A 19,908-nucleotide genomic window follows, 5' to 3' on the forward strand; every position below is an offset into this window, starting at 1 on the left:
AGGCTCATGCACAATACAGAAATCTGTTGCTGTTCCAAGTCTAAATATAACTGAACAGAGACAAGAAGATCATGATGCCAACCAACTGACTTTTTATCCCGTGTAATAACGCTCAATCTTTATCAACGAGCAAGTGACATCTTCGCAAAGAAACTGCATCTCATGGAGCATCTCACGTATGCTTCACGTTCAGAACCACCTGTAGGAACCACAGGAATTGGTTGAGGGGCCAAGTTATGACAGAACTGTGTTGGAAAAATGAAAAAAATAATTGAATGCTATCAGCTGCAAACCAGGAGAGGGGTTATGATACCAACAACAGGTCGGAGCTTGGTTTCATTGCTACAAAGGATCCCCCAAATTGAGAGAGAAATAAAGACTGATTAGTTATATTCGCTTGCAGTTCTTTATACTCGGAGGATGCTTCACTGCAGCTCTGGCACTGACCAGCCTCTTGCAATTTTGGGATGTCTGGGCCAGCTACACAAAGGAGGTTTATGCTTATGCCTTGCAGTCTCAATGCCTTGAGTGAAGCCGTAACATTGCATCATGGGCATATCCCTTTTAAACATAAAGCAATTCCTTTTGCCAGGGACATCCATTTACTGTATTTTTAGAAAGTGCAGACACATTTACAGAAGACAGGGCCACTGTGCCCTAAATTTCCTTACATCATTGGAGAAAGATGCTGAACTTTTTAAATGAAGAAACCACAAAGAAAATGGTAGGAGGCAAAAAGCACGGTAAGAGTTCATTACAAAGCCATAATGCATTTATAGAGATTTCAGTGAGACCACGTTTTCCAGGCTACTCCACTAATTTTATGAGGGACAAAAAGGAAGAAGAGGGGAGGGGGCAAAAATAACAAGGAAAAAACAAAGCAAAACCAAACAAAAAAACACACAATAAATAATTCACCAAGGACTCTAGAAGAGGCAAAGCTACTAGCAGGAGGATAGGCTAAAATGAAATGGCTCACAGGTGAATCCAAATAAGCGGTTGCAAAACCAAAGAGAATTAATTCACCCAAATCATATTGCTGCTGACTGCAAGGGCTTAGGGCTCTGTATTTACAAGAGAGCTCTGCAGTAGCAAAAGCACAGGCCTTCAAGGAGAGACAGAGGCAGTCTGTTAAGACGTCTTAATTGGAAGCTTTTGTTAATTAGAGACTTAAATAACAGTGTCATTTATAAGCAATGAAGTGAAAAATGTTTTCCTTGTATATACACACCTTTTTCTACGGTAACTGTACTTTTTTTCCTGACTGCCCTGTGATCCATTTCATTTTATTTGACTGCACATCTCAGCGTCAGGTCTGTTAACTGGCTTTCAGCTCTCATTATAATCTGGCTGTGTTTTGTAGTTATAATAAACGGGAGCTCGTTGGACTTAGTGTCATCCGCCCCAGGTAACATGCTTCTATTAAATCCAATCCAAATTAACTGGAAAAGAACCCCTTGCCCTTGACGTGGCTGAGGGAGGGGCTTGGCACTAGCAAAATCAATGTGGTTTAATCTAGAGAGGAAATCTGCTCTCCTTATGTAATTGATCTGGGATTCAGACGAGCCTATAACATCAGTCTGTTAAAGTGCCTATTTAGCTTGCAGCATACTTAGTATACTTAACTTGCAGCATACTGAGTATATTTGATACTCTTTCAACTATCAAATGCCAACACTTGAATGATGAGAGCCTTGCAAATATTACTTATAACAATTAAAAAAATGACAAAAAAAAGAAAACAAGCCACCCTTAAAATCAGAGGCACTTTTCAACTTTTTTATTTTTAATGTATTAGGATTGTACTGGAATTAATACTTATCAGATATTACAACATACATTTACAGAAGTCTTTATACATTTTTCATTTCTTTCCTGTCAGCATTAAAAAATATTTCTGACAAAATAAAATGAAGTGGAAGGGAATTGAAATCCAGGACTGGCTCCAGACTGTGATGCAAAGATCTTTGCCATATTTGCTTATTTGATGGGGGAAGGGAAGAAGGAAAAGGCCATCTTGGGGCTAGGGAAAACCTGCTTCAGTGAGCAGTCTGGTGGGCATGAGATATTGAAATGTTACGAGAGAATATCTTGATAAAGTTTAACAGTCCTTCCTTTCTCCACATAGAAATTATCAGTGCCAGCTCAGGCCAGTAAACCAATTGTGCGTTTCCACAGTTTTGGTCACCTGTACACCTGACAGTCTACTTCAAAGGCAGGGGGTTACTTCAAAGGCATTACGTGTAGAAAGGATTCAAGTATTGCTATCTGAAAAGATTATTTCCAAATCCTACCACCTCTAGGCATGTGGGTATTTCCTTTCCGACTGCAGGCAGCCACACAGGAGAAGCAGTTTTTGCAGAGCACCTCTAGAGAAAGAGCATTTACCCTTGGGTGCCAACCCTCTGCTCCCTCAGAGACATCAACCCTGGCATGCTTTCACCCCATCCCATTCCCCAAAAGTAACTCAATCACTGAGAGCCCCTGTGTGGGCAAAGATACAAAGTTGTGCTAAAAAAAAAAAAAAAAAAGCAATGCAACATTGTGCATGAACAGCTTTTTGACACTTTTGTCACCCCAAAGACCTGAAGCTGCAAGAATTTAATAAGGGATTAACAACCACGGCTGTAAGGGCTATTGATCTGGGATCTTCTGTTAATCTGGGCAGCACCTCGTTCCACGCACCGTGAGGACATCCTGCTGCACCTGGGCAAGAAGACAATGGAAGGTGGGAGCAAACATAGCAGGAGGTGGGAAGGAAGGTTTGTTTGGATCGCTGTCTTCTCCCGCCTAGTGGCCAGCCTTAGAAAAACTTTTTATTTTGCAAAAAAAGGGATGTCATCAGCAAACTGGGAAAAAAAATAAACAAAACGAAAAACAGCATCAAAATGCTGCTTTTGAAGGACAGTAGAAGCTGAAGCCAAGTCTATTCAGGTCAGCCCTGTATTTAGAAAACTAAAGCAAAGTTGGTCCCCTCACTCCACCATGGGTCATGATCAGGTATAAAGATTTGAATGCCAAAGAAAACAGTTTCGCTGGTTTAGTCCTGCAGTTCACACTATGCAACCGTACCATGTGTAGTGCTGTTCCTAAACTAACTTGTCTTCATTTAATTAGAAAAAAAAAGAGGTCTATGGAGGAAACTTTCTGGCTCTGAAGCTTACAAGAAAAATTACTCTGAGGTTTTTACATAACCAAATTCAAATAAGCAGAGATGATGGACTCCTGCTTATTCAGGCAAACCAGCTCCTTAAAGCTACAGAAATGTATGTATAAAGCAAGCAGAATTTAGGTGTCTCTAAAACGGACACCAAAGAAATACCAGATTGAAATAACCAAACAGGAAAATGGAATGTTTTAAAAACATACTGTATTTATTTGGCCCCAGAATTCCTCGCATTGTAACAAACTCCCAGTTTCACTCCTTAAAGTGCTTCAAACTCCATTTATATTATTATTTTTAACATTAATGTACATTTCTGTATAAACATTCTGTTCATCAATCCGAAGAGATTTATATTTTTTATAGAATTCTTTATATTAGTGGATCAAATTTGCTCTCAAGATGACCAGCATTAAGGCAAATTTCTGAACTTAAGTCACCAGAGTTACTTAGTTCCATGCTGTTGTGGGTGAGAGCAGAATTTGGCCCAGTAGGGTATATACAATTATATTTTCTGCATATATTTCAAAAGACAGAATGGATTACCTTGGAAATCAATAACATTTAATAGGGAGTTTATCGAAGTCCACACTGTAAATTTGCTTTGGCGCAGTCCACATCCAGAGGATGCATTTGCTCACCAGCTCTTGTGAATATCCAGACTGATGACAGTGACCCAGTGATCAGCAGAAGTGGAACCCACGCTGCACGAATTCACGTAGTTCTTCAGCAGGCCCAACCTGATGAGTGTACAAATACTGCAGCAGCAAAGTTACGTGGCCGGGCACCCATGCAAACTCACTACACCATGAACCTCTGAAATTCTCTTGGTGGAGACAGGTTTGCCGTTGATGTTAATATTTCGAAGACAGCCAAAAAATGAGTCTTTAACTGGAAGCCACGGTGTGTCCAAAATTGCTATAACAAGGTAGAAATATCAAATTTAATAAAATGAAAATGATTTGAAAGATGAACTACTTCAAGGCTTTCAGAAGAGGGAAGAATGATATAGGACTACATGCATGAACAGAACATTTGTTTTAGAAAGGAAAAAAAAACAGTAGCTACATAAAGAAATAAAGCAGCAATAATGTTACCTGGAATTTTGCCAAAGTAGAGTGGCTGATGCAGACGTCTAGGAGAAAAGGGTGGGTGTCCAGTGGTATAGTTACTCTGTATGCCTACATCAAGCTGCACAGCGTTCCCCTTCTGAGAGACTGCAAAGAAGCAGGTATATGAGCACTCTTTCTCAACACTATTGAAGAACCAGCTAGATATGACACTATTTTTTAAACAACATCTGTTTTGAAGTTTAACTTTATTTTTTTTTTTTAATCTTTTTTATATTGATTTTATCTCAATTCAAAGTCAAGTTGACATATCTAGGTACTCTGGGGCTAAATACAGCCAAAAAAAAGCCCTCTCATGTAATGCCTTGAATTAACACAAAACACATTGTTCTTAAGAGTATTCTCAGAATAAAAAGAAGTGAAATGACTAATAAAAATCTGGGTCTGCAATGCTTTGTGCTCACCCTTCTTTCCAAATTTCTGAAGAATTAGTGTGATGCAACATACCTGCAATTGTATGCCACTGTCCATTATACAGAGATTGCCGAGGTGTGACTGTTGTCTGGAATTCTCCAGCACCACTATTTCCAGCAGCAATGAGCTGTAAAACAGTTATCTGTTAAGTTACCATGGCAAAGAAATGAGGAACAGAAAAATACAGTACTTTTAGTAATTTACTGAACTTGTGGAGGGCTGGGTTTCACCTAGTTTTAAGGGTCACAGTCATTGTATACCTATTCCAGAAATTATCATCTCCGGAAAGAAAGTAAATTTCCCTAATCAAATCCCAGGAGATGTATTACAGAACTTACAAGCGTACAAGCAAGACCTTTGTCTTTTCTTTCCCCTCAATCTTACAAAATTATGTTAATTCTTTTGACATAATCTCTCTGAGACAAAGTCTTCCCTACCAGGCCTCCCTTTCCTTTTTGGAAAGCAGTCACCTACATGCTAGGCATCTCCAGGCAGAATCACTGCAATATATTTCTCCAGCCTTTCACATAGCTTTGGTCTCCTTGTATTTCACTTGAGAAGCTTGTAGCTTGACTATTTACCGTGATATTTCAAACAAGAATCTGCTTGTGTTTTCTTATGTCTTGCTCCTCATTCCTTGTAAACAGACTTTTTCTGTGATGGTTACAAGAAACTTGGTAATGGGCTGGTAACTGATGTAGTGAGTTCCGTTTGATAGTGTCAGGACTGATGGTGTCCCTTTGACCTTTTACCATCCTGCCCACACTGAGAGCCAGCATGAATCGAAGTTACTGCTGAAAAAAGTGGTCGATCTTGTCCCTAAGGACTCCCCAGCTATTGATGGCCCTGCTTCCACGTGCTAGCTGTGTCTTGAACCAGATCAGCAAGCTCGGTGAAGCTAACCAATGACAAGAAGACAAATAATAAAAACAAGTTCCCTAATCTGGTTAGCTGTTGACCTGCACTAGGGATGGCTGCGAATGGATAGCTATGACTAGGGAGAAAAGAGCAAAGCTGAGCCTTTCTGAAGGTAGGTAGAATTATGCTCGTTTAAACCATGCCAGACAACAAGTTCTGTTGAGCTGAGATGTATTTTTATTTGATGTCTATACGGAAGCAAGCACAATGGTTTTGGGGTCCAACATACGTTCTAAAGCTGTTACATTATAAAAAAAACAAGTGATAAAAATCACCACCATGACACACCTCTCAACTAGAGCAGATGCTAACACAAAAAAACTGCACAAGTTCCCTAATGAATGTTGTTATAGAGCTGCATCAGTACAGCCAAACGATGACTAAAATAGAAGTGGAAATAAGCCATGGAGTCCTATGCCTCTGGCCAAAAGCCCAGCCAGTTTTTGTAAGGGTTGTAAGGGTTTTTAGGGTTAGGGCTTTAGGGTTTTTAGGCTTAGGGTTGTAAGGTTTCTCAGGCTTTTTGAAGCCTGAGAAAATGGAGACTGTGCCCTTCTGCTGACTGCTGTGCAAAGAACACGTGCATGCTAGTGTTCACACAAGAGAAGCTCCTAATGTAGGCACAGAGACACATTAAATGCTCCAGTTTCCATGCAATGGCATTAAACCATTCTGAAGAAGTTGTTCAGTGTTAAACCTCTAAACAAATGTAGTAACACCTAAGTGCAGGGCTCAAGCTCAGAACTCCTCCCTGCTGAATAATGGTAACATATAGGCTGTGATTCCATTTCAGGTACTTACTTTTCCCTCTTCCATGTAAACAGTCAAGTAGTTGTCTGGCTTGCTTCCAGAATGGAGTAATACACCTGTTGAACTCCTTGGCCGAATGGTAAATACTATCCTAAAATCCAAGCCCATTCGTAAATTGTCTGTGGAGAATTAAAGAGTGTGTAGATGAACGACCGTTGAAAGAGACAGTTGGAAAACTTCACAAAAATAAGTACAAGAAATCCTTCTGTGTACATGCATATACATTTAAACCATAATTTCTACACAGCTTACCAATGGCAATATATCCTCCTTCCTTAAAGAAATAAATCCCCATCTCCATGGGAATATCCAGACATGGAAGCACACCATTTTTTTGCTGAGGTGCATTCATGATTTTTCCATTCATCTTAAAATTCCTCAGGCAACCCTTGAAACTCTTCACTGGTATACTCTGAAAGCATATTTCAAAACATGAATACCAAAGCATGATGACCATCCTTTTAGTAAGACTACCTGCTAGTTTTTTGTATTGTTGGACTGTAGACAGACAATGGTTATTTAAGGGCACCTAAACTCCATCTCGTATGCAGTGAGGAGATATTCTGAAATTAAAAGAGCTGAAAACATGAAATAGCTGATTTCGAGTTAACAGAACTCCTGCTTGCAAAACAGATGCTCCCAATGTGTCAGAAGGACAACACAATGGGAGATGTAAGATCTCAAATACACCCTTTCTTTCCTAAGAGGCTGTTTATTTTAACTTGCCTTTACAAAATGCCCTGCATTGATAATTTTCTCATTCTTGGAGTAATAGCAACAACTTCTATTTCAGATTAAAATCAGGTTCTACATCCATAATTTCTTAATTAAGAGGAGCCTTTGCTCTTTATGGATTATCACTTAGCCCACTGAGATAAGCAGTCTGTGGGAAAACGCTATCCCTGGAATTAAAAATGTGACTTCAGTATTTTCTATTTCTTAAAGAACAGAAATGAAAATGGCACATGGCTGTCAGCCATGCCTCAGCAGCACATGTTGGAAACATGGGTCCAGTTGAGAGCTGTGTGAACAGCTGAGGAAAACGATCTGTAATGATCAACTGCAAACATCGATTACAGACAGTGCTCACAGTCAGTGCTTGGAAATATCCGCCAGACCTTTTCAACATGGAAACCCTTCATATTAACACTTCCACATGTAATTAGTGCAGCCTGGGGAGTATGTGGAAGTGGACGCATCACAGTTATTTACCTGTCTTTTCAGTGATGGCAGGCCTCCCAGATAGATTGGTTGCTTAATGCTGACAGGGGAATTTCTTGCTAATCTTCCATGCTGGGCCGCTAGACCATCAACAACAAGGAGTACATTCTTCCCATCTCTGCTGAAGACCACCTTTGCAGGGTGCAAACATAACAGAATGTGAAAACCCAAGGCCAATGAAAGCCACTGCAGCTAGAGCACCAAACAGCAAAAAAACAGGTGTTTAAAAAAATTAATCATATACAGTATAGTCTTAAAGTGAGAGTGTATTTTTCAGGCTGGTCTGAAACTAGCCAAAGTAGCAAGGGAAGTGGATAAATAAAATACTTGCATCAAATATCAAGATGGTTTGAAAACGAGTAGCATCTCGCACACCGACCATTCTGACTGTCAGGGACCCAAATTCTGGCCACCTTTGCTACAGCCTGTGAATGGAGTAATTCCATGCTTTCTGTGTGCGTGTGACAGAAATCAGAATACTGCCTTTATTCTGTATCTTAATGATCCCTTAGTGGTATTTTTTTCTTTAACTTAAGCACTGTGTTGTTGAAATATTTAAACTGAAAATAACGTGCTGGGACTATCGGTCTCTGTAAGCTCTCTCATAACAGACACCTGTCAACCACATGAGCTTTCAAGCATATGAATTAACTTCAGATGGCCAAAAGGAACAATTTCATTTTTTTCCTTCCCTGTCTCTGCCTAATAACTTAAAAGTTCAATAGGCAATGCGTGCTGAATGCTTGCCGTGGTTTCACCGTGGTTCCTGTGCCATAATACTTACAGTGTGCCATTGCCCATCATTGTATTTAGTACTGGTTTTGATTTTGAATCGTTTTCCTCCAGAACTAAGTGTAAAGACAAAATGTCCTTTTGAAATGTGGAGAGAGATATAAGAATTCTCAGACGTTTCCTCCATGAAAATTATTAATCCTCTTGATGATCGAGTCCGTATATCTACGGAAAAATGTAACCTGTAGGGGAAAGTAAGCATATTCATGCATAGGTCTCTTTTGTTAGATGTTGTATTCTTTCTGTTCTCCAGAAAAATGGCAGTGAAACTCAAATTCGTGAAATGCAGAATAGGGTTTGGGTGGAACCCCAGTGTTCTGCATTTTCTGCATTTCTGAACATGAATGAAGGTTTACATATTCAGGCTTAGCAGTTGTCATCAATATACTCTGTAGCTGTCTACCACATCTGTCAATCTACGCAGTTTGGGAAGATATTAACAAAGTGAAAAAAATTCCTGAACCTTTAGAACCATTCTTCTGTTGTATCCAAAAGCATAAGCAGGAAAAAAAATCCTAGCTTTTAGCACCCACAGATTCAATCGGCTTTGAAGATTCGAATATTAGGATTACATTTGTATTACCTGTCTGTGGGCAAAGGTGGAGAAAACGTGTAGGATATAAAACTGTTGGGGGTGTTTCCAAGGAGATAGGCTTCATTGTTGGCATTTAACCAAGTTGATAAAGTGTGGTTTTGCTGGTCATGCTGCATGTTATAATCTGTCAAATGATCAACGTATTTTTCATTCTGTAAGATAGAATTGAAACTTTTACAGAAGGTAAAAGAATAATTCAATCTACATGTTTAAAAATTCCCACCTGAGGCAGTCAACACCCTTCTCTAAATGACAGAAGTTGTTGTCATTCTGGAGCAGGTATGCACTTAGCATGGAACTTCAGCACAGAAAGAACATGCTTCAGGTGTGAGATGACAGTAAAACAGTTACACCTCGTTCTATAAACCATGGCCATGCAGTCAAATATGCATCAATATGGAGTGAAGATGACAGTAAAAATAGGCATACCTTGAGCATCTTAAACCTGAGTGGATTTTTGAATTCTTTCAGCAGCATTGGTTCAAGGTTCTCATGTTGGTGGCAAGCTCCAAGAGATACACCACTCTTTTCAGTATGACGAATGAGATTTTGAACCTCGGGGAGCTGATCTGTCCTAGAGTGAAGAAAACAGTAAGTGCTGTGACACAGCATGCCTTTTCTCTAGCACAATCAACAACGCACTGTAAAACTGTTCTGTACAAAATGGATTTCCCAGTGACCTGATGTTAAAGTACCAATTTTCAGTTTTTGATGGAAAATGTATTACATTCAACACTGCAAATTCACATTTGTTCTGATTCTGGCCTTTTCCTTTTAGCTTTGGAAAAAAACAAAACAAAACAAAAAACAACAACAACAACAAACCCACAAACCACAAAAAACTGATGTTTTATTCTCATCTCTTCTAAACAAAGTCTTTTGTGCTCTACTTTAAAAAATATACCATTGAAAAAAGGGGGAAAAGCAGCAGCAGCCTTGATTGAATAAAATTTCTGGATCAGGCTACAAAACTTTTCTGGTTAATGTATGCATAGCCAGTGGCAGATCAAGAAAAAATGGAAACATCAGGTCCTGGTAGCTCAATCATTCACCTCCCCTGTAAGTAAGGCATTCTAATCAGATCTGTCAAGCAGTAAACCTCACCACAACTTAATATGCAGTTCTGGGATTATAGTCAAATTATCAGAAAGACTGTCAACACCAATTTCCTTTGTGTATAAAGAATAGTATTAAGTAATACTATCAATCTGTAGGTCCTACAGAGCACCTTTAATGAGTAAATTACAAAACGCTTTACAACTGAGAAAAAGCAATGGAGCTCCTTGCCTATGGTTTTCCATGAGAAGAGTGGTAGGGTTGGAAGCAGAAATTGAACTTCAGTTTTAGTCTAGTTCTCCATTCACTTAACTAGCTACAATATCTACTCTCCATCTATGTTGTATTAAAAGGAATTCTCCAGATTTGGCTTCTGATGGGGAGGTTAATATGCAGGTTACTTCGTTGTCTTACACTATTTTAAAAGAATATATAATCAAAATATGCCTTTTTTTTCTGTAAACTCTATACTTGTATAAATATTAATCAAAACTTAGCTAAAACAAAGCCACAGTGGTAGATCACTTGTGACTGAAGGAATGCTTTTCTTAAAGAACATTTTTACATCACATTTTTCTCCTAAATTTTGCATGTAAGGTATCTCTAATACTGAAAAACACAAGTGAAAAAGAGAAACATAAATCAGGCATCTGATTTTTATACACATACTCTCATTTGTTTGTGTAACTGGTTTGGTTCTGTCAGCAAGCTTTGCTCACTTCACTACCAGGCACCCTGTTTAAGCTATAATGATACAATGTAGCAGATTTTTTTGGATGCCTTGTTGGGACACTTCCAATTCACTATGTTGAGTTTATTCTTTGATTAAAAGACTACTAAATGGGTATGATTCAGACTAAAATTCCATTACATCTGAACAACAGATTTAATTGCAACTTGATACCATATGTAATCCGTCTGGATAAAAGAATATTTTGGAGCAGGAAAGTTATGCATTCATGAAGGTTTTACACGTAGAAAAAAAAAGCAATTCAGGAAAAATCAATTTTAATGTGATTAAAGAAGGATAACAGGCTAAAATGTATGAAACTAAAATCCTTCTAGGCCAAATACCTTTCTATAAAGATGTTTGAGATGCAGCCTTCAAAATCTCCTCCACCAAATATTATAGGCTGCATTGATATCTGTGATCTTGAAGAGTCAACTAATATTGATGCAGGCTTATCATCAACCAGTAGACTTACTCTGAAACAAGGTGAAGAAAAATGAGCATGAAATCTAAAGAAATACATTTATGAATTTGAATGAAATATATTATTAAAAAAAGAAACATTTGACAGCTGTGTTTTTTCATTAGCTTGTAATTACACTACAGCTTCGTTAGCTTACTTTTAGCATTTTTTAGGTATGTGCTTATACTGAATTCCACTTCCGTGAAATTAACTCTGTTTTTCAGTGGTAGTTATTGAGTAAGTGTTGCCTCTAGCTGTTCATTTCTACAGTGAAATCCCGATCCAATTGAAATTCATGAAAAATATGTTATTGACAGCTATGGGACAGGATTGCATCTGTTGTGTCAAAATAGTGCACTTAACACATTAGCAACAGTTAGTACAGGTAAGATTAAAAGTTATAATTACCCAAAGGTACAGACAATCATTCAAAACTTTCCTCTTTAATTAGCATTTATTTCATTTTATGTGTTGCCCAGAAATCAATAGGATTTAGGAGTTTTCTGGTAAATTATTCTTTCTGATATCTACATAACAGATCACTATTGAAAAAAACAGACACGATATTAGCTTCTTCTCTGAATCCTTAACCACTTATCTTAGACAGATTTATAACTTACAGTGGCATACGTAAAGGCCATGGGAAGGGGAAGAACTCCATACCTACAGCTTGACAAATAGACAAAACTCACACAGTGTGTGAGATACGCATAGTGATGTACAGCTGAAACATCACAGGTACTGACATACATTTCCCATAGACCAAAAATCTCCTTTTACTTTATTATTTCAGTATCCTCTGCTAGCACAGAGGATATCTGTGTACCCAAAGAACAAGTTACACAAATTTTTAAGCTTTTGCCAAGCACAACATAAAAGAATCAGATTAAAGACTGAACTCACCTGTTGGCTCTTCTTATTACTGTCACATAATGCATTAACCCATCTTCATATGTCTTGTTTAGAGAGAGCTCCTTCTCTCCCATCTTTGCAGATACAAAGCCAGGACTCAGAAAGATGGTAAGAATATCAGGCTAAAAAAGAATTGCACAATATGAGCCTTAATGCAGGTGCCTTTAGTTCTCCCTGTGTTATTGCCATTAATACAGTTCCCTGTGGTCTCTTGTGGAAATTTTCTGAGACTAAAAATGCATTTATCTGTCATCTAGAGGGCCCGTTTTTCCTCAGAAATTTTCCCCAGACAACTATTTTAGGCAACAGTTATCTTACTGGGATGGTGGTGGTGTGGTGCATAAGCTACTCTGCAGAATGCTCAAGGTTAAAGATCAGTTTCTCATGAAACTAATTGTTAGTTGATTGAAGAAATGCCAGGATGAGTTTCTCTGGCCTATGACGTGCAAGATGGCATGCTCTAAAGATGATTATAGTAGCTGTTTCTTGCCTTAAAATACAGGCATCTATGTGAGACTTGTTTGTGATGCCAAACTGACAAAGTCACAGACAAACATTCTAATCAAGAAATAAAAACAATTACATATTGTAAGTTGAACATGTTTCATACCCTTAGATTGTAATTTAAGAGTGTTCCACTCGATGCCATTGTGCGAAAGCCAAAGCCAACTTGGAAATCTTGGGGAAATGGGAAACCCTCCGCGCTCAGGCTCAGCGTGCCCTTCTTGGAGAAAGATGCAGATCTGATGAGCTGAAAGAGATAATAATACTTTCAGTGATTTTCCTTCTAATTTGAAGAAATGACACTATGGACCAATAACTGCCCTACTCAACGTAATTGCGACCAACTCCAGTCCAAACCAAATATAGGGAAAACTGCACGTACAAAATTTCAGTACAGAACAGACTGACTGAATTGGTTTCATTAGCATTAATTAACTCTGATGTGAGAAGCTCTACAGGGAGATGAGGCCTGCTGAGCATAACACATTGTTCGTCTCTACTGTTTGCAGGATGGTTTTGAAAGTTTTCACTTTAAGAAACAGTTGAGAGGTGATTTAATCATGAAGCTTAAGCACCTTGACAAGAAGAAAGATCCTGAGTAGTATTAAATATTCTGGCCTAATTAACAACAGCAACTGGAAGTCAACAAATCTACATGGTAGATATGAATTCTTAATTGTACCCTGTGTTAATTAAGAGGGTGGACTATGTGCTAGAGCAAATTATCGCAGTAGGGATGGAGTCTCCTTTCTTTCATCTTCATACTAAACTCAGCTTCTTTCATTATCATCACATGTAACCAAACCTAATTTTTGACCTAAGAAAAATGTAACATCCAGGTTTTACAGACAAAACAGAATCTATGAACTCTAGCAAACGTTTTAAAATAGCACTCTTAGTTACCTTCCAGTCATCTGAACATTTCTTGCTGACACCAACAGTCTCATCAAAAACAACAGATGCAGTCTTAGGGTTTTTCACATTCTTCATGCAGCCCCGGAATGGAGGTGTGGTTATATTAAATCTGGTTTCAGGGAATGGGAGGAAAAAGAGTTTGGTAGTCTGATATTTCAAAGCACACACCAGTATAATAGCCAGTAAATGTTGACAATATAATAAATAGAAAAAAAAACACAAACAAAAGCAACCTTTATTGCACAAACATACTTCATGCTGATCAAACCTGTTCTTAAGGGCACGCTCAAATGAAGAACCCACCATTAGCCAAAAATCACAGATTACAATCATATGTTATACACTGTCTCTTTGCATATTGCGTAAGATACACAATACAGAGTGTGAAAGGAACTGCCTAAGGAAAGAATTTAGATGGAGTTACCATACAAAGCCTATTATATTAGTCTTTTTATAGCTACTCACTGTTTCCGCAGAGAAGATGGAATTCCGCCTAGATAGTACTTAGTGAAACTGAAGACTTTTATGTTGGCTGTAATATCATAGCTGACGTAAACAATATTCTTGCTTCGGGCAAGCAACATGCTAATCTGAAATATGTGAATAGTGAGAATTACTTTGCTTAACAGAAACAAAAATTATTAAGCACATTACACTCAGAGCAAGATTTAGCAAATTACACTGAGAGAGCAGGACACAATTGTTTTTCCTCCTTCTGTGTACTAGTGCTTTAAATTCATAGCAACAGCAGTAGTTCAAAGGTACTTTAAAAATTTAGGCACTTAACCAAAGCCAATGCCTAAGGAAAATGCTTTTCTATTCAAATACAAGGTGAGGTTTTATTTTTCTTAGGAAAATTGTCCTAGAAATACACTTCACCTAACATTCAAACATTGCCTTCTATTTGCAGTTGAAGATTCAGGAGCTGCTGCCTCCTACAAAGACTAGGTCAGTCAGCTGACTGGAGGTCACTTAACCCAATACAGCATAAGGACTTCTTCCAGCAGTCACTGCTACCTACACTATTTAAATGGTAATGCAGGGAGGGGGAAAAGGGATAATGAATCAAAATCAAAGGTTTTAATGACATCTGGATGACTGCTAAGTAGATGTTTAGTTAGAAGCTAGCAGGACGTTTAGTTTCAGCTAATGTGTATTTCTACAAATAATGATCACTTAATTGTTTAAAATTACTTACTTGTTTATATGTTCCATCGTTTAAAGTTGCATCGCGTTCTATTTGTTTTGGAGGCTCAGAGCCGATTTTGTATCTAAAAACTGGATGGCCATCTTTAATGAGCACACTGATGAACTGATCCTGTGGTAAGAATAAAAACACACAAATTGACCAACATTTCATATATATTTCAGCGTCACGTGAATTATTTTAATGAACCTATCTAGTTGTTCCAGTATTATGCCAAGGAAAAAGATAAAACAAAGCAGACTAAAACTTATAAGAATAACTGTAATTAAAAGCTCTTATAAACAGACCTAGTATCAGCTCAAGATTTATTCCTCAAATCTCTGAAGGACTTATTGTTATTTCAAGATGTTTACTGACTCTTTACAGCACTGAGAAATTACAAGACAATGTCACAGTGATCTCAAAGATTCTTATAATATTAATAGATAAGCAGTATCACTGCTGTTCTGAGCAGCTTTTACAGGTTTAAGTCACCATGGTGTAAGTCCTACGTCACTTTCTAAATTCTGCCTTACTCTAGATTTGAGAAAAATGCACTTCCACTTTTGGAGGATTTCAGTACTTCAAAACTGGTTTGATTCAAATTATACTCTCCCTGCACCCCGCAACCCCAAATCCTTTGCATTGACTAACGGAGGAACTGCTTAATGATTTTCAGTCAGAGTGAGTATTCAGCAGCCGTTAAACACACAGATGAATCTACTCATCTGCTATATGGACAAAAACAACAGTTTTAAGAAATTTCACTGCAGTTATTACTAAATCTAATATGTTTCCGAGTGACTGAAGTTCTTAAAAAATTTCTGGGACCCTTAAACAGGCAGAAGCATTCCAAGAATTACCTCATTTGCTGCAAAAAATATTATGCCTTCATCTGAAGTAGTCTGAATCGTCTGCTCATAACGTATTGGCACATTTGCATTTGTTTCTTTATATGTGACACTGGCATAACCAGTGCCTTCAAAGTAGTTTTGGTCAGACTCTTCTTTGTATCTGTAATAATTCAATGTCACAGGTATGAATATATGAGAATAAAAACTACTACCATATGGACTTACTATCATTCACATTTTAAGAAAGCTTAAGTTAAGGTGTTTAGTACAGGGCCACTGACAGTGTCAAATTCTGATCTAACCCAAGTGAAAAACAAACCTTTCACTGGCTTCTATTGGTTTTGTATATGGTCTCCATAGAGGAAAAGACTGATTTTAAATAATTAGTGGTTGATTTTCTGCACTTAATTTAATATTTCTCCTATAGAGGAGATGTATTCGTTAGCCCAATGATTGTGTCTGGGTATTAATCATTGAATGATTTGGGTAGGAAAGGACCTTAAAGCTCATCTAATTCCAACCCCCCTGCCATGGGCAGGGACACCTACCACCAGACCAGGTGGCCCAAAGCCCCATCCAGCCTGGCCTTGAGCACCTCCAGGGATGGGGCATCCACAGCTTCTCTGGGCAACCTGTTCCAGTGCCTCACGACCCTCAGAGTAAAGGTACTTCCTAATGTCTAATCTAAATCTACCCTCCTTTAATTTAAAGCCATTCCTCCTTGTCTATCATTACACTCCCTGACAGAGTCCCTCCCCAGCTTTCCTGTAGGCCCTCTTTGAGTACTGGAAGACCACTGTCATGTGTCCCTGGAGCTCTCTCTTCTCCAGACAGAACCACCCCAACTCCCTCAGCCTGTCTTCATAGGAGAGGTGCTCCAGCCCTTTGATCATCCTTGTGGCACTTCTCTGGACTTGTTCTAATAGGTTTATGTCTTTCTTGAACTGGGGGCCCCAGAGCTGAATGCAGTGCTCCAGGTAGGGTCTCAGAAGAGCAGAGCAGAGGAGGAGAATCGCCTTCCTCAACCTGCTGGCAATGTTTCTTTTGATGCAGCCCAGGATACGGTTGGCTTCCTGGGCTGCAAGCACACATTGCTGGCTCATGGTGAGCTTCTTGTCAACCAATACCCCCAAGTCCTTCTCCCTAGAGCTGCTGTCAATCCATTCTCCACCCCGCCTGTATTTGTGCTTGGAATTGCCCCAACCCAGGTGCAGGACCCTGTAAGACCTTGTAACATTTAAATTTTTGGCCAGTGGACTGAGATTGCTACAGATGTCAATTACGCCAACACTGACAATTTTCTCTAGAATGTGTATTAGTGACCAAGATTTAGAAGAAAAAAAAAAAAATCACTGGTTTAGCTACAGTGCTTATTCTTCTTGTTGCGAAGAGGCTAAAAAAATGTAATGATAAAATCACAGAACCATGAATCACTCTGAGTCTATATCATACCTTCTGCAGGGTTGCACTTCAGTGGTATTGAGATTAAATGTCCTCTTAAAGTTGTAAAGGCTGATAATATTTTCATTTAGGTTGTCTAATTCAATGCAGCCTTCATAATGAGGATAGTCCAGACTACGTGGAGGCTGCAAAATAGTGTCATTAAAAAACATCCTGTCAACACCAGCTGACAAAATTTTACATTGACATGTAATGGCTAGGATCTATTCCAAATATCAGTAAAACACAGAATGTGATATTCTAATATCAAAGAATTATTACATCTTTGGATATAGTATCTAAGCCACCTAATAACAACCCAGGAGTAATGCAGCACAATTTAAAGCAGAATCATAGAGGTGGATTGGGAATAGTACTTAGCAGGGTTAGAAAGATTTCATGGCATCCTTAGCAGATGAAAAAAAACATCATATTCTCTGCTTTGAGTTCTAGCATACTACAAGCCAGGCAGCTTCTGTAGGAAGAAGCATTTCCTTGCGTTCAGTTTATTCCTGCTGGCATGGATAAACTTTTATACAGCCTTTGAAAGACTACTATTTCCAACTTGTATTTGTAAGGACAACAGAATGATTAATATAGAAATCTTTTTAAAAGGATGAGTGACTCTTTGTACCCTAAAATCTGGTGGGTATCCTCCAACATAAAAGACAACACTGCTGGGATCAAGATCTAGGAGAGTGTCTATGCCTTCACTGCTCATAGTCAAAGGACTTTCAAACTCTGGAGAAGTTGATGTTGCTGCTTTGATGTAATTCAGCTTTACGTACTGGTAGATCCTGAAACCATAACAGACAGACAAAATATCATATCAAACTAATAAAAGATAATCTTTGCAGATCTGGGAAAAGATTGTTGTGTGCTGTGGGTCTTATACCTTTCAAGCTTAACTTGATCCATGATGGCTTCCTCAGTGTTGCTTTCAATCACCAGTGGCTGCACAGCTATTTCTGCTTCATAGTCTCCCAGGTTATAGACACAAGTAAGGTGACCATTTTTTACAGCCATACCAATATAGTCCTTGGAAGCCTAAGAACAGCAAAGCATAAATAAACGATTAATGTTAATGAAGGTACAATACAGCCGCACTTCCTCAGGGACATCATCATACCGTGAATGAGTCACAAGCCATTCACCTACCTAGTGATGAGAATTGTTATTAAGTTTATCAGTTCTGTTTCTGGGAATAATAAATAGTTTGGAGAAAAAGAGGCTAGACCTCATCACCCTCTACAACTTCCCAAGGAGGGGAAATGGACAAAGACGTGCTGATCTCTTCTCACTGGTAACCCATGATAGGACATGTGGGAGTCCACAAAGCTGTGCTACAGAAGGTTCACACCAGACTTCAGGAAAAAATTCTTTACTGTGAGGATGCTCAAACACTGGAACAGGCTTCCTAGAAAGGTGATTGATGCTCTGTGCCTGTCGGTGTTCAAGAGGCATTTGGATAATGCCCTTAATAATACGTTTTACCTTTTGTTTAGCCCTCAAGCAGTCAGGCAGGTAGACTTGGTGACCTCTGTAGGTCCCTTCTATTCTATTCTAATTGAATATGTTGCACTGATTCAGTAAGTATAGTTATAAGTTAACTGAAGAGTCACGCATGACTTTTTATAACATTAATAGTTAAAATACTTTCCAGTGTTGTAACATCTTCCAGCTAGAGCCATGAAAACATGATGCATTTACTAAAATTTAAACATTTGTGAAGTAGAAAAGATGTTAGGAACAACACTCAGTCAATACTCAGTTCGTACCGAGGTGACTGGAAGCTGTCAACAGGTATCCTGGCCAGGCATTCAGGGGATAAAAAGGTGAAAGCCAGTTTAGCATAACTACTTTAAAACAGCTTTCTATGTACGCATGAGACCCACTACAGATACAGCTGCTGTCAGATAACAAGACTCAAAAATATGTAGTTAGGAATCTCATGCAGGAAAATTTTTAAATGATGGTGCTTGAGCAAGCATGAACGCAGAAGCAGCTCTGTATTACTCTGCATATTCAGAAAAGAAAGAAATTAATGGCTGAATCAATCACTTTTTAAACTAACAGAGAAACTCACAGTTACTAATATTATGATAAGAGTCAAAGATCTGAAGCAGGAGTATGGCCAAGTTTGTGCTGACTGCTGCAGAAACTGACAGTTCTGACAGGACTGTATGATGATATCCATGACTCAGAAAAATTCTAAAGGAGTAAACCAGCAAAATATCAAAGGGCAAAGCAGTCAGTCTATACTTCACAAAACACTTATTCCATCACATAATGGCAATTAAAAAAAAAAAAAAGAAGGGGGCTATCAGTAGCTATAAACTTCAGTAAAAATAAATCCTCTCCCATCTGTTTCTCAAAGCACGTCACCAGTTCTAAAAATCAGATTAAATCTCAAAATATACCTACATCTTTATTACCCAGGTACAGGACAAACTTATTTGATGCCCTCTGAGGGGTGTCTGATCTTTTCTGAGGTCTTTGGAGGAAGAAAGAAAGTGAAGTATAGGCTTTCAAATCTTCAAGGTTGCTTGGAGGTCGAACCTCTACACCGGAGCTGCCATTGAACCTCATAGGAATAGCAACCTATTAAGAAAAACAAAATTCACCACTTAAAAAGTGTCTGTTGCTACTACTTGTTTCATTGTGTAGTAGATTTCTCAGAAATTAAACACACAACCTGGTCATGCTGCAGCCATCAGTTACTACAGATGTGGACTCTGATACTACCAAACAATATAACCAGGAAACAGAATGCATGATACTGTATTCTGTATTGTCAACGCTTATGAC

At 38.5% G+C, this 19,908-nt stretch overlaps 1 protein-coding gene across 3 annotated transcripts in view; it reads right to left on the reverse strand.

Moving 5' to 3' along the window:
• Positions 1-3,353: 3,353 nt before the first annotated feature.
• Positions 3,354-19,908, reverse strand: part of LAMA3 (laminin subunit alpha 3) — a 114,820-nt gene continuing 98,265 nt past the window's right edge. For all 3 annotated transcript variants that reach the window (XM_083824225.1, XM_083824226.1, XM_083824224.1), the window contains exons 58-77: positions 19,525-19,701; positions 17,996-18,147; positions 17,735-17,897; positions 17,113-17,246; positions 15,670-15,820; positions 14,819-14,938; positions 14,086-14,210; positions 13,609-13,729; positions 12,812-12,952; positions 12,193-12,323; positions 11,171-11,302; positions 9,470-9,614; positions 9,029-9,192; positions 8,438-8,627; positions 7,645-7,785; positions 6,685-6,844; positions 6,424-6,551; positions 4,741-4,834; positions 4,261-4,380; positions 3,354-4,081 (exon numbers count right to left, since the gene is read on the reverse strand). In XM_083824225.1, coding sequence (XP_083680351.1) covers positions 3,936-4,081; positions 4,261-4,380; positions 4,741-4,834; positions 6,424-6,551; positions 6,685-6,844; positions 7,645-7,785; positions 8,438-8,627; positions 9,029-9,192; positions 9,470-9,614; positions 11,171-11,302; positions 12,193-12,323; positions 12,812-12,952; positions 13,609-13,729; positions 14,086-14,210; positions 14,819-14,938; positions 15,670-15,820; positions 17,113-17,246; positions 17,735-17,897; positions 17,996-18,147; positions 19,525-19,701 — 2,835 coding nt within the window. In that variant the 3' untranslated portion in view covers positions 3,354-3,935. The remainder of the gene's footprint in view (positions 4,082-4,260; positions 4,381-4,740; positions 4,835-6,423; positions 6,552-6,684; positions 6,845-7,644; positions 7,786-8,437; positions 8,628-9,028; positions 9,193-9,469; positions 9,615-11,170; positions 11,303-12,192; positions 12,324-12,811; positions 12,953-13,608; positions 13,730-14,085; positions 14,211-14,818; positions 14,939-15,669; positions 15,821-17,112; positions 17,247-17,734; positions 17,898-17,995; positions 18,148-19,524; positions 19,702-19,908) is intronic.

The sequence above is a fragment of the Anser anser genome (assembly GCF_964211835.1).
Source record: "Anser anser genome assembly, chromosome: 2".
Classification (NCBI taxonomy): domain Eukaryota; kingdom Metazoa; phylum Chordata; class Aves; order Anseriformes; family Anatidae; genus Anser; species Anser anser.